This window comes from Amblyraja radiata, chromosome 18 (assembly GCF_010909765.2).
Source record: "Amblyraja radiata isolate CabotCenter1 chromosome 18, sAmbRad1.1.pri, whole genome shotgun sequence".
Lineage (NCBI taxonomy): Eukaryota > Metazoa > Chordata > Chondrichthyes > Rajiformes > Rajidae > Amblyraja > Amblyraja radiata.
The window spans coordinates 22,984,455-23,003,160 of record NC_045973.1 but is presented as its reverse complement, the minus strand read 5'-3'; the positions used below and the strand labels follow the sequence as shown (position 1 = coordinate 23,003,160).

Here is an 18,706-nt window from a genome sequence, read left to right as displayed (position 1 = left end):
CGCATCTGGGGCCTACCCACCTCGCTGGCGCACTGGGGGCCTATCCAGCTCGCCGCCGCACCTGGGCCCTATCCACCTTGTCGCCGCACCTGGGGCCTATCCACCTCGCAACCGCACCTGGCCGACCCACCTCGCACTGGGCCCACCCAACATTGCCGCCGCACCCGGTCCATCTAACATCGCTGCCGGACCGGACCTACCGAACATGGCCACCGCACCGCGCCCTACTCACCTCGTCGCCTCACCGGGCTGGCCGAACCGCGCCGCCCAACCAACCATCCGCCCATCGGGACCTCTCACGCAACGCCCGCTGACCCAGACGCTATTGCACGCGGACTCCAACCATCGGGTCCGCCGACCCTCGCCACTCCAGCAGCCTGCAGCCGTCGCCTTACCTGCAGCCTGGACTCAGCACCGGGCCTGAAGCCTCCACGCTGCTAACTCCCACTCCCCTGGGTTTGACTGCACTGGGTCCTAGTGCTAGTCTCCCTAACCCTGGTAACCTCAGTGGCTGTTCCACTGGATCTTCCCATCCCCCTCAAACTATGTGACCCCTGCTCTTCCCCACCCACACTACATTCTTCATGCCCCCCTCCTCCCTGACCACCCCCCCCCCCCCCCCCCCCCCCCACCAGACATCGCCTCGGCCACAGTTCACTCACCTGCCTTCCTCCGGCCCCAACCGCCATCCCTGCCGTGTGTTCACCATCCTCCCTGACATCACCCTCTACGACACCGAATGGTCGGTACTCAGCAGAGGTCTTACCTTTGTCCCCCTCCGTCCCCACCTCAATGAGTTCCGCGCCCACCACGACTTGGAGCTCTTCTACCGTCGCCTCCGCTTCACAGCGTTCCTCCATGGGAAGGAGTCCTCACCCCCTATTGATGATCCTTTTTCCCGTCTCCAACGAACCCCCTCCTCGTGGACCCCCCCTCATGGCCTTCCGGTTTTAGACCTTTTTATCCAAAACTGCCGGCGGGACATCAACCACCTCAACTTCTGCACTCCCCTATCTCACTACAATCTCTCCCCCCCTGAACGTACAGCCATCAACTCACTCCGCAACAACCCAGACTGGGTTATCAAACCCGCCGACAAGGGAGGTGCCGTGGTAGTCTGGCGCTTCGATCTCTACAAAGCTGAGGCCACGCGCCAACTCTTGGACACCTCCTCCTACTTACCCCTGGACCATGACCCCACTGACGAGCACCAGGCCACTATCTCTAGCACCATCACTGACTTCATCCACTCCGGCTCCCTGCCCCCCCCCCCCCCCCGAGCCTCCAACCTCATCGTTCCCCAGCCCCGCACGGCCCGAGTTTACCTTCTCCCCAAAATCCACAAACCTGACTGTCCTGGTAGACCCATTGTCTCTGCCTATTCGTGCCCTACCGAACTCATTTCCACATACCTTGACTCCATCCTATCCCACTTGGTTAAATCCCTTCCTACCTATGTTCAAGACACCTCAGACACTCTCCGTCGTCTCCGGGCATTCCATTCTCTAGGCCCCCATCCCGTCATCTTCACCATGGACGTCCAGTCACTCTACACCTCCATCACCCACCAGGATACTCTCCTCCGCCTAGCAGAGTTGGTCCTTACCCTCAATAACTTGTTGTTTAACTCCTCCCATTTCCTCCAAATAAAAGGCGTAGCAATGGGCACGCGCATGGGCCCCAGCTATGCCTGCCTCTTTGTCGGATACATCGAACAATCCTTGTTCGAGGTGTACCAGGGCCCCATCCCCGACCTCTACCTCCGTTACATCGACGATTGCTTTGGTGCCACCTCCTGCACTCACACAACTGACTGACTTCATCCGCTTCACCACTAACTTCCATCCGGCACTCAAATACACTTGGACCTTTTCTGACACTTCCCTACCATTTCTTGACCTCACTATCTCCATCGCAGGTGATAGACTTCTGGCCGACATCCACTATAAACCCACTGACTCCCATGGCTATCCAGACTACTCTTCTTCCCACCCTGCTTCCTGTAAGGACTCCATCCCCTACTCCCAATTCCTACGGAATGAGGTGTTTCACACCAGGGCATCGGAAATGTCCTCCTTCTTCAGGGAACGGGGGTTCCCCTCCCCTAGTATAGATGAGGCTCTCACCAGGGTCTCTTCCATACCCCGTAACACTGCTCTCTCTCCCCATCCCCCCACTCGTAACAAGGGCAGAGTCCCCCTAGTCCTCACCTTTCACCCCACTAGCCGTCACATACAACAAATAGTCCTCCGTCATTTTCGCCACCTCCAACGTGACCCCACCACTCGCCACATCTTCCCATCTCCCCCCGTCTGCTTTCCACAAAGACCGCTCCCTCCACAACTCCCTGGTCAATTCTTCCCTTCCCTCCCGCACCACCCGAAGTCCACAGGCTGAGCAGGGCGGAGATTCACGCTGGTGGCCCTCGGCAAAGGGATCCCAAGGCTCCACGATGTTGAAATCAGCGCGGCCCGAGGCTGGGAGCTCCGCAAACCGCAGCTCCATGATGTTGAAGCAGCAGGCCCAACACTCCAGAGCTTCAAACGGCGATCCAGGCAAGGCATCGCCCGCTCCGCGGTGAATCCAATATGTATTTTAAAACCAACTGTTTAATGACAACATACAGTAGGATCTAAAAGTGTCACACTGTCACTGTCGGGTAATCATGGTCCTCTCGTCGTGGGGGTGGGGAATTGGGAGGGGGGGGCCTCACAAGTGAAATAGCTTAGGGCCTCTCTTCATCTAAATCCGGCCCTGGATGAGAAGGCCTACCGGGAGGAGGTGGCTGAACTGGCACTCTGGTGTCAGGACAACAGCCTCCTCTTGAACATCAAAAAAACTAAGGAGCTGATCGTGGACTTTAGGAAGGCACATCATCCGAGGACGTACACACAATTGAGGATAAATGGGGATACTGTGGATAGGGTGAGCTGTTTTAAATATCTGGGAGTCCACATCTCTGAGGATATGACATGGACATCACACGCCGCAGCACTCGTGAGTAAGGCAAAGCAGCGCCTTTACCACCTCAGGCAATTGAGGAAATTCAGAATGTCTCCGATGATCCTCCAGTGCTTCTACTCAACGGCTGTGGAAAGCATCTTGTCCGGAAATATTACCATCTGGTTTGGGAATTTCTCTGCCCAGGACAAGAAGGTTCTGCAGAGAGTAGTGCGTTCAGCCGAACGCACTATGGGAACTTCACTCGCCCCCCCTGCAGGAACTATACATCAGGAGGTGCAACTCCAGAGCCAATAAAATCATGGGAGACCCCTTCCACCCCTGCAACGAACTGTTCCAGCTACTACGGTCAGAGATTGAGAAGGAGTTTCTTCCCAGAGGCCATTAGGACTGTAAACTCCTATCTCACCAGGGGCTAACTTTTACTGTACCACTCTACTGACTTTTTTTAAATTACTGTTTTTTTCCCTTTTTCCGTCCGCCCACAATATTTAATATGTAAAAGAATATGTGATTCTGTTCCATTCTGTTTGTAGTTTGTTTGGTTGTTTGTTTGTTTGTTTTTTTGCACAAAGTCCGCGAGCATTGCCACTTTTCATTTCACATCTCGTATGTCAATGTGACGAATAAACTTGACTTGACTTGACTTGACTAGATGAACACAAAAGACCACACTCGTGTGCTGTCAGTTTCCAAAAGAGCTCAATTTCATTTACATTAAACACTTATTTTGAAGAGTAGTCACCGTCTCAGATAATTTGTTTCAACTCTGTAGGAATTTTTCAGAATTTCGCGATCCTAAGTTTTCAGCCAACTTGTTTTGCAGCCTCTCGTGACAGACGACTATTACGCAGGTTTACATGTTTCTTGAAATGTTCAAACCAGCCATGGCTGCAGAAGATCTGTCGCCCATTTGGCATTAGAACATGGAACAGTACAGGACCAGAACAGACCCTTTGGGCTACAATGTCTGTGCTGAACATGATGTCAACTAATTTAATCTGCCTGCACATAACCCATACTTCTCCTTTCCCTGCATATCTATGTGCCTATCTGAAAATCAGTATCACCACCTTTCACATTGCATTCCAGGCACCCACCTAACTTTGTATAAAAATCTTGCCCTACATGTCTCCTTTAAACTTTGCCCTTCATCTTAAACCAATGCACTCTAGTCTTTGACATTTCCTTGGGGGGAAAAAGTTCTGACTGTTTATCCTGTCAACACCTCTCATAATTTTATATACTTCTATCAGTTCTCCCTTCAACCCTGGCATTCCAAGAAAGCACTCTTAGTCTGACCAACCTCTTCTTATCGCTAATACTTTATAATCCAGGCAGGATTTGGGTAAATCTCTTCTGCACCCTCTCCAAAGTCTCTGCATCTTTCCTTTAATGGAGCGACCAGGACAGTACGCAATACTCCATTGTCTGCTGGCCTACCATAACAACCGCACTTTGTCTTAGATCAGCGTAAAAAATTGGCATATGCTTTTGATTCTGTTCTTCTAGCCACATGTTTAACCTTTTTTTCTGTTCTTTCCATTATAACATCTTTGTGCTTCCTAACATGTGATGCAATGTGAGGGGGATATTTTAGACATTAAATTTTATTTTGTTTGTTATTAAGAATGGTTTGCGAGACTTAATGAAAATCTGATGTCCACTATTTTCATCTCTACACATTAAATCCATCTTAGTATTAATGCTTGAGGAAGTAAAATCCTTGAAACAACTGGGACATTTTGAAACTATGTTGAAGGATGATATTAAATTCCAATGATCTCAATACAGTCAGAGCACTGTGGCCACAGAAAGTCAAAATGGTGTGGAAAGAAATGCAAGATATTTTAATGGCAGAAATGGGACGCTTTTCATGATATGAAGAAAAACCATGCAAAGTGAGGTCACATGCCCCAGTCAATGGCATTGTAGTAAAAATCTGTAAATTGAACTTTCATTTATATCCCACCATGCCTATTCTCTGTCTTGTCCATCAGACAATTATCAATCCAGAAATCACACAAATGTCATTATTAATTTTATAATCATTAATAAGCCCTCTGCCCTTGCTGAGATCTCTGTACCGGCTACCTGCCTAACAGCTTGTAATCCCTGCCTATGGATCCAACAGCTTAATTATTATCCATTTACTGTCTGAGCTGAGTGGCTGATGAGCTCAGTCCATGCTTGGCTGCTGTGCATCTCAAAGTCACCGATAATTGATAAGGCAGCTGGCAACACTAGCAGCCTAACTGACAGCTTGCAACCCTTACTGACGGATGGGGAGTTCATTCTTGTTGACCATCTGACAGCTTGCATTGTTGCTTGTTAATAGCTCGTAGCTTCTGCTGATTGACTGATGGATCACAGGCGGCGATGATGGACAGATTGTGGTCCTCATTGACAGACTGACTGGAATGCCTGAAAGCTGTCTGTCACACGGATTGACAGCTCTCAACTTCTGACCGACAACTTGCAATCTTTGTTGTCTGATACCCCTCATTTTTAAATAGCAACTTCCAACTTTGGCTGCTTAAACGACAATGCACAGGCACTCCCCACTGACTGACAACTCCCAGCTTGCAACCCTCGCTGACTGGCAGCTCATAGCTCTGTTTCCAGTCTCTTTTTACGTGTCTACGAGTTTGAAGGGTCTCGACCCGAAAAGTCACCCCTTCTCTCCTAAGATACTGCCTGGCCCGCTGAGTTACTCCAGCTTTTTGTGTCTATATTCTCTGTTTACGTGAAGACCACGGGTACGCGCCTACCCTGAAGCTGGCGGTTACCATGGAAACCACGTCAATACTGAAGAGGCCCAGTAGGTAAATGTTCAACACATTGCAGGAAAGTAGGAACAAGAAGAGTGAATTAGAGGTTGTGGAGACTCTGATTGTGCGGAGGGGGGACGGGGGAGGGGGGAGGAGGACAAACTCCTGTCGGCAGCTTCACCATTCCTTGCGTCTCCTCTGATTTCTAAGATGTCCGCCCGCCGGAACTACCTTTCTTCGCCCCGCTGTGACGTCGATAGCAACCCAGTCGCGAAGAAAATGCGTCACTTCCAGGAAAGCCGGTGTATGGTGCCTATTGGGCGACTGCTCCACGGCCAATCAGGAAACGCCAACTATCCGCAAGGGGCCATCGCAGGCACGTTGCCGTGACGTCAGCGGAGTGACAGGCGCTGCGACCTCTCAGTGACGGGGATGTGGGGGCGGGACAACGTTAGAGAGGGACGTGGACCAATGGGCGCGCGCGTCGTTGGGTTGCGCGGCGCGGCTGCGCTGCCGTGTGTTGCCGGTAGATCCCAAGGTGCTGCCCGACCCGACCAGTGGAAGAGTCGCACGGGCTGGTGAGGATGTGGCTGGTGGTCGTGGCTTTTGTCTTTCTCGTGGTGCCGTCCGAGGCGCTGAAAGAGGGTGAATGTGAAGGTAGGAGCCGGCCAAGCGTTATAGAGGTGATTCCCGCGGGGGGCTATGACTCCTGAGTGTGGGAGCAGAGAGGGCCGGCGACGTCCCACCCCCACCCGTTGCCCCTCAGTGACCTGTGTACCAACTGTGCACGCATCACCCTGCCCAGAGCGACCACGGCTTGATCTCGACCCCAAACATCACCCATTCCCTCTATCCTGAGATGCTGCCTGGCCAGCTGAGTTACTCCAACATTTTGTATCTATCTTCTACTTTCTTATCAGTTGTGTTTTATTGGTACCTGTAGGAACCATTATTTTCGCAGGATTTCTGCGCCATGTCTCGAAAGTCCCCACTCCTGATTTTACTCACTGATAATTACATACCTATTGTGTTAAATCTTTCTCCAGTATTCTCTAAAGTGAACGAATGTAGAATTTCCTATGTCTTGCTCTGATATATATCACGATATCACAACTAGGTCATAAGTGATAGGAGTAGAATTAGGCCATTTGGCCCATCAAGTCTACTCTGCCATTCAATCATGGCTGATCTACCGGCAACAGTCTGAAGAAGGGTTTCGGCCCGAAACGTCGCCTATTTCCTTCGCTCCATAGATGCTGCTGCACCCGCTGAGTTTCCCCAGCAATTTTGTGTACCTTTGGCTGATCTATCTCTCCCTCCTAACCCAATTCTACTGCCTTCTCCCCATAACTGACACCTGTACTAATCAAAAATCTATCAATCTCTGCCTTAAAATCATCCACTGACGGCCTCTACAGCATTCTGTGACAAAGAATTCCACAGATTCGTCATAGTTATGATGCATCATAATTTTATTACATGAGGCTTTATATGATTTATAGTTTCAGAAGGCTTTCAGTAAGATCCTGCAAAAGAAGTTGATGAACAAGCTTCATTGAACTACAAAATTCTTAAAGGGATCAACAGATAAATGCAGGAACCTAGATCTAGGGGTCATAATCTTGAATAAGGGTTGATACAAAAGCACTGGAGGGTAAAATATATGGGGAAAGTATACGGTTAAATGGCAGGGCCAACAGCAAAGATGTATGTACTGATGGATTTTGGGGTGCACATCCATAACTATCAGAAGATAGCAAAACAAGTAGATTTGTATAATAGGCTATGGCATGTTTCTTTTTATTAATCGTGATGTTTAGTTACTTATCAGGAAGTCATGTTGCAACTTTATAAAACATTGGTATGGCTGCATTGGGAGATCAACCAGAGAACATGAGTTTAATATAATGGGAGAAAGATGTTATAGATATGCAAGGGGCAATTTTTTCCATAAAGGGGTAATGGGTATATGGAAGGGCCTGCCAGAGGAGGTAGTTGAGACAGGTACTATACAACATAAAATGCTTTTGGACAGGTACGTGGATCGGAAGAATTTGGAGAGATTTGGCTTAAAAACTGGTAGGTAGGCTAAAGTAGATGTGACATCTTGGTAAGAATGGGCAAGTTGTATCAAAGTGGCTGTTTCTGTGTTGTATAGCTCCATGACTCTTGTGTGCAGTTCTGGTTGCCCCATTACTGAAAGGATGTGGCAGGAAGGGGTACAGAAGAGGTTTAAAATGATGCTGTCTGGATTAAAGGGTGTTGGTCATCTGGATAAACTTGGATTGTCTTCTCTGGAGCATCGGAGGCTGTGGGGAAAGCCTGATTAAAGTTTATGAAATTGAGGCTCAGATAATATAGACAGTCAAGATTTTTCTCCAGGTGGAAATGTCCAAAACTAGCTTTAAGATTGTAGAGGGAAAGTTTAGAGGAGATGTGTGGCCCAAGTTTTTGTTTTTTTTAGTGGTGGATGCCTGGTATGTGCTGTCAGGTGATGATGTCAGCAGGTGCAATAATGGCATTTAAGAGTCTTTTAGATGGGCAAGTGGATGTAGGGAATGGAGAGTTACACATCACGTGCAGGTAGGGGAGACTTGTTTAATTTAGCAACCTATTTGGCACAGACATTGTGTACTAGGGGGCCTGTTCCTGTGCGGTATAGTAATGTGAAGGGAAATTTCTTTACTCAGCAGGTGTTGAATTGTTGCAATTCTCTACTTTGAAGCTGTGATGGTTAAGCCATTTACTGCATTCGAAGCAGATCGGTAGATTTCTGGATATCAGTGAAACTTGGATAAGAATGGGGGAATAGATTTCCACATTTTCTTTATCAAACTGTCCCATCCAGACTAGGTTATTTATTCACTTTCCAGGGATCGAAATTAACGGTTGCCCGGTTGCCAATGGCCACCTAAAATCCCGCCGGGCAACCTAAAAGCCATGTCATTTTGCCCGGCTTGGCCCTCCTTTCTATCTCTCTTTCTGTCACTCTCCGTTTCCGCCCGCCATCCGTGTCTGGGCCGCCGGGTCTCCGCTCTCTGACTGCTCCTCATCCGCCGGCCGCCTTGCACATGCGCATTGCCACGGCCAGCACATCCTCGGCTGCCCTGCACATGCGCACTGCCACAGCCTGCACATCCTCCCCCTGCACGTGCGCACAAGCACGGCCAGCACATCATCGGCCACCCTGCACATGCGCACTGGTCGGCGCCGGGTACCTTCTCCCTCCCTCCCTTTGCGTTGTGGGAGATCTGACCGCCATTGCTGTCAGGTCGCTGCCTCGCCGTGACTGCTGAAACCCAACGCAGAATCACACCCCGGAGCTGGAGTAACTCCCTGGATTAATTCTTGATTAACTCTGCTCTCACTCCCCATCCCCCACTCGTAATAAGGGCAGAGTTCCCCTTGTCGTCACCTTCCACCCTACCAACCGTCACATACAACAGATAATCCTCCGACATTTTCGCCACCTCCAATGGGATCCCACCACTGGCCACATCTTCCCATCTCCTCCCCTTTCGGCTTTCCGCAGAGACCGCTTCCTCCGTAACTCCCTGGTCAATACGTCCCTTCCCACCCAAACCACCTTGCAACCCTTGTCCTACCTACACTTGTTACGTTACATCCCCCCTTGACTCCATCCAAGGACTCAAGCAGTCTTTCCAGGTGCGGCAGAGGTTCACCTGCACCTCCTCCAACCTCATCTATTGCATCCGCTGCTCTTGGTGTCAGCTGCTCTACATCAGTGTGACCAAGCGTAGGCCTGGCGATCGCTTCGCCCAACACCTCCGCTCGGTTAGCAATAACCAACCTGATCGCCCGGTGGCTCAGCACTTCAACTCCTCCTCCCATTCCGAATCTGACCATTCTGTCCTGGGCGTACTCCATGGCCAGAGTGAGGCCCACTGTAAATTGGAGGAGCAGCACCTCATATTTAGCTTGTATGAACATAGCGGTATGAACGTTGACTTCTCCAATTTAGGTAGTCTCTGCTTTCTCCTTTCCCCTCCCCTTCCCAGCTCTCCCACAGCCCTGTCTCAGCCTCTTCCTTTCTACTTCCTGCCCCCCCCCAACTCCCACATCAGTCTGAAGAAGGGTCTCAACCCGCTACGTCGCCTATTTCCTTCGCTCCATAGATTGTGCCTCACCCGCTGAGTTTCTCCAGCATTTTTGTCTACCTTAAATGTAGTTGGGTAACTATGGTAGGGTGAAGACTATTGCATGCTTTATTTGTGCGGGGGAACTCCATGGAGCAGCCAGCATCTCTGGATAGAAGAAATTGGGTGACATTTCGGGTAGAGATCCATCTTTAGCCTCCCTCGGGTTTTAGTGTTTTTAGTTTAATTTAAAGATACAGCGCGGAAACAGGCTCTTCAGCCCACTGAGTCCACGCCGTTGTGTGTAGGAACGAACTGCAGATGCTGGTTTAAACCGAAGATGGACAAAGGCTGTGGTAACTCAACAGGTCAGACAGAATCACTGGCCAAAAGGAAAATATTACGTTTTGGGTTGGGTCTGAAAAAGGTTCCTGCACACCTTTGGAATGTGGAAGGAAACGAGCACCAGGAGAAACCCCATGCGATCAAAGGGAAAAGGAGCAAATTCCATACGGACAGCACCCATATTCAGGATCAATTCTGGGTCTCTGGCACTTTTAGGCAGCAACTTTAAGGCCAAAATACTGCCCCATAGTCTTGAACTGAATTAAAACATACAGTAGCTGTAAAGGGGGACAGCGTGATTTAGAGATTTAAGACTGAAAAAGGATAGGTTTTTTTTAGCAACCAAAGTTATCAACATATAATCTCTTGTGTGTTGTAAAACAAAATATCGTGGCACAGCTAGTAGACTTGCTGCCTCACACACCAGAGATCTGTGTTCGATCCTGTCCTCGGGCACTGTCTGTGTTGAATTTGCACATTCTCCCTGCAAGCGTGTGGGTTTCCTCCCACATCCCAAAGACGCATTGACTTTGTAGGTTAACTTGTCTCTGTAAAATTGCCCCTAATGTGTTGGGAGTGGGTGAGGAAAGTGGGATAGCAGAACTTGTGTGAATGGGTGTGGTAGACAAAAAAGCTGGAGAAAATCAGCGGGTGAGACAGCATCAATGGAGCGAAGGAATAGGCAACGTTTCGGGTCGAGACCCTTCTTCAGACTGATGCAGATTGGAGGGGGGCCGGGAAAAAGAAAGGAAGAGGCTATGGGAGGGGAAGGAGGGAGAAAGCAAGGACTACCTGAAATTGGAGAAGCCAATGTTCATACCGCTGGGGTGTAAACTACCCAAGCAAAATATGAGGTGCTGTTCCTCCAATTTGCGGTGGGCCTCACTCTGGCCATGGAGGAGGCCCAGGACAGATAGGTCGGATTCGGAATGGGAGAGGGAGTTGAAATGCTGAGCCCCCTGGAGATCAGGTTGATTATTGAGAACTGAGTGTTGTGCGAAGCGATCGCCAATCCTGCATTTGGTCTCACCGAGATTGATCATACTACGCACTTCGTCCGAGCACATTATCGCACGCGTCATGCAAGCTGTCTTAAATGACCATCTAAACTGTCATTTGGCAGCCAAAAAAGCTGCCCAGGTTGCCCGGCTGGCATCAGAGAAAAAAAGTTGAGTGAGAGCCCTGCTTTCTAAAGCTAGCCTTGCTCATTCTTCCTGTCAATTCTGTTGCCACCTGGCATATATCCATTGTTGAAGTTCAGAAGCAGAATCTTGGCAAGAACAATATAAAATAATTTAGTAGCTTAGTCATGTTGCAGAGTAGCTCCTATGTTCCTATTCCTATACTTGCCTTTCCTTAGTCAAAATCAACCTGCAGGATCTCTGCTCTCGATGTACCTATTGTTGATACTGATATGGTTCACAATATTTACCTGTTCTCTCATTCCCCCTCTGGAATCATTGCAGCTACTCAGTGATATTCTTAACCTTTACACGGGGAGGCAACAGACTATCCAGGAACCACTAACCTATTGCCTAGTTGATCCTTCTCTGTACAGCTGAGCAAGTTGTGATGATTTGGTCTTGGCTCTGTTCAAGCTATACCTCACTCGATTCCTCTCCAGCTGATGTCACTCTGAGCCAGAGCCAAGACCATAGTACTCCGAGTTGTACAGGGTCATGGAATTCCTTCATGGCACTGGATGTGCTACTCGTGATGCTGAGCAGTGCAGCCGTACCTCTATTAGATTAACTTGAAGATATAATTTATTAATGTTAAATATCTTACGCTTTACTTGTTTTTAAATCTCCAAAATATATTAAGTTGGATTCTGTTTCCCATGCTGGATGTGACAAATTAAAGTTCCAAATAATTTATATTATTGCATATAATTGTGTAAAATCACTGCATAAAGGCACCTGCCACCTTGCCTTATTTGTTCCTCTGTGAGATCCCAGTATCACTTGATGGCTGATTTTTCTATGCTCTCGGGTGGCATGGGAGGAAATAATTTGGTTCTATAGCAAGGCCATCAGCAAATGTGAAACGTGGGACAAAAGCGATGCTGAAAAATGCATATGGCATGACGATTCTAGTGGGCTAGCCACAATGATAGGATGACAGGAGGGGGTCCAGAGAACCATGGGACTACCAATGCTATGAGAAGATTGCTCCTGTAATGTTATAGGTTGCAATTAGGAACATTTGTATAATGTTCTGAGAACCTTTGGTACTTTCATTTGTCACATATTTATGATATTGACCAGTTACGTCGAAGCTCTAGGATGTTTTCCTGAAATACAGCAGTAATTCTTACAGGGTTGATATTCCACTAGAAAATTGTGAATCAGCAAGCATAAATTTAAAATTGCATCAACCTGTTCAAAGGTGAAAACAAGGACCGTGTAATAAAATGTTTTACTCCTGTTTAAGGAGGGGGGAGGGTGGATAGTTAAATGTGGCACAACAGCGTACTCCCTGTGGAAAGCAGAAAACATGTTCTTTTGTGTTAGGCCAAGTGTTAACAGGTTTTGGAGACACAAGAGACTGGAGGTGCTGGGCTTTAAAAAAACAAAACGAGAAACTCAGCATGTTGGGCAGTAACTATGAGGTGAAATGGGCATGTGAAATTTAACTTCAGGGCCCTTCCACAGAATGATTCAAAGATTTTGTTTCTCTTACAGTGTGTGTGACATTCTTGGATCGCTTTTACAAATCACTAGTTGAGCAAAATGAAAAGTTCATTTCTGATGTGATAGAGGAACATCTTATCAAGGCATGCAAAGATGTCAAGGGCAAAGAAAACAGATTTGTAAGTGGTTGCTAACCTGTATTTCCAGTGTCCCAACTTGCCTGCATGATGCAGCTTAATCTTTTTGTAACTTGGAGTCAAAGCCAGACAGCACGGAGACGGCCCTTTGGCCCAACTTGTCCATGCTGAACAAGATGCCCATCTGTGCCAGTCCAACCTGCCTGTGTTTGGCCCTTATCCCTATAAACTGTCCCTATCCAAATGTCTTTCAAATTCCATCCTGCCTAAGTCCTTGACACTGGACAGTCCCAGTATGACATTGGGGTAGTTCAAATCTCCTACTTTAACAACCCTTTTAGACTTGCAACTGCATGTTATCTCTTGGCATATTTGTTCTTCTAGTTGCTGTTGACTATTTGGGGGGCCTAGAGTATACCCTCAACAAGGTGATGATACCCTTTTTATTTCTAAGATCCACCCATATTATCTTGCTGGACAAACCATCAGTAATGTTGGATTACTGCCGTGACGTTCTCCTTGAGCAATAAAGCAACATTTCATCCTGTTACTCCACCTCTATCCTGCCTATAGCACCTGCACCATGGAATATTAAGCTGCAGTGTTGTCCCTCGGCCACATTTGCGTAATGGCTACAACGTCCCATGCCTTGAGTTTATCTAACTTGCCCTTTGGGCCTCTTGCATTAAAATAAACCCAATTGAATCTTGAGTCCTTCCCTGCTTCCTGCTGTGCCCTTGCCTGTAGAGTCCACTGATATTTCTTTCTTCTATACCAGCCTCTCGCCTTCCTCAGTCCTGCATTGAATTTCCATCCCCCTAATAATCTATTTTAAACTCACCCAAGTAGGACCAGCAACCTGGCAGGATGTTGGCTGCCTTCCAGTTCGGCTACAACCCATCTCTATTGTGCAGGTCACCTCGGAAGAGGCCCAAATGGTCTAAGAATCTGAACCCATGCCTCCTGCACCAACTCATCTGCCATGCAATCATTTGTCCTGTCGTCTTTTTCCTATCCTCACTGGCACGTGGCACTGAGAATGATCTGGAGATCACTTCCCTTGAGGTGCTACTTTTTAACTTTTTACCTGGCTCCCTATATTCACTTCAAGAATGTATCCCCTTTCCCACGTGTCATTTGTGTCAACTTGCACAATGACTTCTGGCTGTTCGCCCTCCCATTGAGAATGTTGTGCAGCCTCTCAGACATCCTGCCGCCAGGGAGGCAGCATACCTGGAGTCTCAGTTGTAATTCCTACCTATGAAGCTCTTAATTCTCCCGGACGATCCTGAGGTAATCCATCCGCAGTTCATTTCCTAACATGGTCTCTACACTTCTCACAGATTTACTCATCATCAACAATCTCACACATGAAACTGCAGCCCTCACCATTCCCCCTTGTCATTGCTGAAGCCTTTTGAGCCAAAGCCTCACGCTTGCCCTCAGCACAGCACTTATCTCAACAGTCACTCCCCCAAAATAGCTGCTCCCATTAGGTCACTCTGCTTCACCTTTCCTTTTTATTGCTGCTCCCTCAGTCAATTCAGCTGCTACCTTTTGAATTCTCTTGCTGCTGCCCTGACACGGAAATACTTGAAGAGTTGTTTCAGAATTTGAACATTTCACTTAAATATATTACTGAATGTTCAACGTGTTTATTTTAGCAGTGGATGTCATTGGCCCCAAAAGTACTTGTAATGGTCTGATTAAGTCCAGTGATGCTTCAATGATTTGGATAATGTTGTGGGTTTATTTAGGAGTAACTGTTCACAAATTATGGTCAGTGTTGAGAGTCCATATCCCAGATGACCCCACAGCCATGTCAGGAAGTACAGCTATTGGAGATCAAAGCAGTTTGTAAAGGAAGAACAGTAATACAAAGCCATTTCTTTGTTTTCAGTGCTATTACCTTGGAGCAACAATTGATGCGGCCACCAGAATCGTTAGAGAAGTTTCCAAACCAATGAGCAATCACGTGCCAATCAACAAAATATGTGAAAAACTGAAAAAGCTAGACCCTCAAATTTGTGATCTGAAATATGGTAAGGATTGGCGTTGGAGAGGGGATGGGATGTGTCACTGGGCATTTGTGTTATGCATAATTTGGTGTTATTCTCCTAAATTTAGAAGATTAAGGGGAAATCTCATTAATAAAATGTTTTGTGGTTTGAAAATCTGGGATTGATAAGATAAATGTTTCCATGGAATGCAATACAATACAATACAATACAAATTTATTGTCATTTGAGCCCCAGTGAGACTCAAACGAAATTTTGTTTCCGTTTGAGTCTCACTGGGGCTCAAATGACAATAAATTTGTATTGTATTGTATTGTATTGCATTCCATGGAGTGTTGAGATGCAGATTCAGCTACCTCTGATGGTTGTATTTGCTAGTGTTTGATATTGGTTTCCCCTGGCGCTCTGGTTTCCTCCCACTTCCCAAAGTTGTGCTATTGAGTGAATTGGCTGCTGTAAATTGCTCCTGATTTATGTGAGTGGCAAGAGAATTGGGAGAGCTGATGGAAGTATGAGTGAATGAGTTACAGGGATGTAAGTGAGGGCTGGACGACTATCAGTTTAAACATAAGTTCACCAATGCATATGTCCAGTGAAGCAGTGTGACAGCATTAATTCAAGACAAAAAAATTATACATAAGTTATAAACTAAAAAGAAAACTGCAAAAAAAGATGGTCCAAAAAAACATGTCCATAGTAGTACAAGTGGTTTATAGAGTTCCATTGTCAAGGCAAGGTTAGAATTGTGTAGATAGGCTCAAGAACCTGATCATTGTAAGAAAGTAGCTGTTGCTGAACCTGTTGGTGTGTGACTTCAGGCTTCTGTACCTGCTGCCTGATAGTAGTAAGTTGGCATGGCCAGAAGGTGGCGGTTCTTGATTATGCTGATGCCGCTGCCTAGAGGTAGCGTGTCATGTAGATGTACTCGATGTAGGGAAGAGCTGCACCTGTTGTGGATAGGACGGTCTGCAAGCTTATTTGAATTTGTCTTTCTCAGTACGATCTCTTTGATTGTCAGTAAAGTCAGCGAGCTGCTTGCTGATCTAAGGATCCAACCCACTTTTGCTTTGGTGGTAATACCAACCTAAATCACAAGGTCTGGTCTGTGGTGTTCTTCCTGAAATTTGAGTGCATGTTAGACAATGAAGATAATGACACTGACCATGTTTCTGGTCTTTCTCAATTGACAGACAAGCAGGTAGATCTGAGCACTGTGGATTTGAAGAAACTACGGGTCAAGGAACTGAAGAAAATCCTGGACGAGTGGGGCGAGTCTTGTAAAGGCTGTGCAGAAAAATCGGACTTCATCCAGAAGATCACTGACCTGATGCCGAAGTATGCTCCTCATGCTGCCAAATCACGGAGCGAACTCTAGTGAAGTCATCGCCACCATCTCATAATTGTATATTTTCATTGGTTTTTCACTTTTTTGTATTTATTAATAAAAAAGGAACTTTAATGCCATGATTTGTTATAAAATAGACTGATTCTTGGGACGTGCTGGTTGTATAGCTTGAATTTTCTGGGAGGGTGTTGGGGAAAGTTAAGATGTTGAAGCACTTAAAAGTTGCCCAAAGCTTGATGTTCACTGATTTTGAGTGGTTTAATGAAGGTCGTGCCAGATTTTTTTTTTGAGGGGGCAGCTTTAAGAGGATGTGGGAAAACTTAAAATATTTCCCAAAATTGATGTTCTCTGGCTTTTTTTTTTTTTAAATAGGTTCATCAAAATGGTTTGCCAGCTGATGCCCAAGAGTAAAGGGGTGTTTTTCTTTCATTGTTATTTGTTTTATAGTGCTTGGAGTATGGACCTTGGTTTCAGACTAGTCCCAGTAGGCTAGGTTAGTCTTGAGCTGTTTCTTGTTGATTATACATTGTGAGTCTCAAACTTGATGTTTTTGTTCAGACGTTTAGTAACAATGAATGCACACCCCAGGAGTTTTTTTTTATCTCTACTCGCTGAAAACGTGTAGTGAGCTGAGGACTGAGAATTAATTCCAGGTTAACTGAGAACAATCATCAAAGAACTGCGGTAACTATTAGCAGAATGGTCCCTTTTGGAAAATCGAGTTATTGAAGGAGTAAAGGGTTGAACCTAGATGATATTTTCATTGATATTGAGGCCTGAGGGATTTGGGGTTTCTTCAAGGAACTGAGGGTCTCTCCTGCTCTCCTCTCCCCTGCCCCGCCTTCCCAGCCCAGTTGAGAAGGCAGGGAAAGGCATTTACTGGAGGAGCTAGGCACAAAGTCTGTAGGAGTTGGCTGGTGCTGACATCGGGTGCATTCTTGCCTTATTTGGTAGGAGTCCCCTCATTGACTCGTTTTCTCTGCCCCAGAAAGTTGACTGTCCACATTTTCACACCAGTCTGAGCTTCCTGTAGAGTGCATTATATTATTACCAGTTATGTTTAGAAAGTTCTCTTGATCATTAAATGTTTTAATTTAAATGTAGCACTGCATTTCTTTTGGTGTGAAACATTAAATGATGACATACAATTCTTTCCCATCCCAATAATGCTTTTTTGAATCATCGACTTTTGGAGCGGGAGACAACCTAGAAACTAACACGTGACTTTGCCCACCATCATGCCCATCTCTACCCAGATTCCAATTTTCCTTCTGCATTCTCATCATCTGCACCACGTTCACCTGGGGTGATTTGGTGGCCAATTAACCTACCACTCAAGTCTTTGTCACGGAAGAAATAAAGCTAACATTGGGATTGAACCTGGGTCACTGGAGCTTCGAGGCAGCAGTGCCACTTCCTACATTGTAGGTTCAATTAAATTAATCTATGTTCACTGGGCACTCCAAGCATCTTGTGCATTTCACTTTTTTTTAATACTAATGACAACATTACAGAAATACCTTTTGTTCATGTTTGTGAATGGATTGGCCATACGATGTTCCTGATTTCATTATTTCTGGGCAGCCTGCCCTCCAGCTCTGCTATGTGCCTCTGGCTTGGTTTGCCTCTTGCATTTCTCTAAAACTATTTCTAAAACCCTACCTATCAGGACAAACAATTTTACCAAGATGATTCTGGAATTAGAAATTGTGTCAGATTTCATGCTTGAGGAGAAAGTGGTATTTTGTTACAAATGAAATAAGTTTGAATACAGCCTCCTGCCAATATAACATTGCTGGAAAAACCAGCAGTGTGACCCAAGCAGCAAGCCTTTATTGCAGGAAGACTAGCATGTTTACAGTACCCTTGACAAAGTAACATTGTTCAAGAACACTCAATATGCTCCCTTTGAATATAGTAATTTGCAACATAAGAAATGTTGGTATGGGTCAGAAAGAAATTTCAATGTTTAGGCCCTGTACTGGTCCTGTGTTACTTGGGAAGTTGAACAGGGTTTTGTGATGAAGATTCAAATTGTGCTCAAACTTGGTGCTACTGAACAATAATTAAGTCATGAAAACACAAATGGTGACTTATCCTGATTGACATGTTGCACACAAGTTGTTATGAGTAAAGGTCCAATGTATTAAAACAAATGTTTCCAGTATAAGTATTACGGTGTGCAATTAGTCTGTCCTCAAATTTGTCTGTCCTGCTTACCCATACAAGCAAGGGTAGCAGATTATTTAAATTTGAACTAGGGTTGGTGGGCTCCACAGAAGCGAATACCAAATTGTGTTTCTTCATACCCCTAAACAGAGTTGATTGTTCCTAAGGCAAAGATAAAGAAAATGTAAATTAAATCCAGTTTTGGATATGTGTACATATGAGAGAAAAGT

General features: G+C 46.3%; 1 protein-coding gene across 1 annotated transcript; it reads left to right on the top strand.

Moving 5' to 3' along the window:
• The first annotated feature begins 6,190 nt into the window (after positions 1 to 6,190).
• On the top strand, positions 6,191 to 18,393 carry manf (mesencephalic astrocyte derived neurotrophic factor). The gene is made up of 4 exons (XM_033036846.1): positions 6,191 to 6,389; positions 12,859 to 12,986; positions 14,845 to 14,986; positions 16,153 to 18,393. Exons 1-4 carry the CDS (start codon positions 6,317 to 6,319, stop codon positions 16,335 to 16,337), a joined length of 528 nt encoding a protein of 175 aa, XP_032892737.1. The 5' UTR covers positions 6,191 to 6,316; the 3' UTR covers positions 16,338 to 18,393.
• Positions 18,394 to 18,706: the final 313 nt, after the last annotated feature.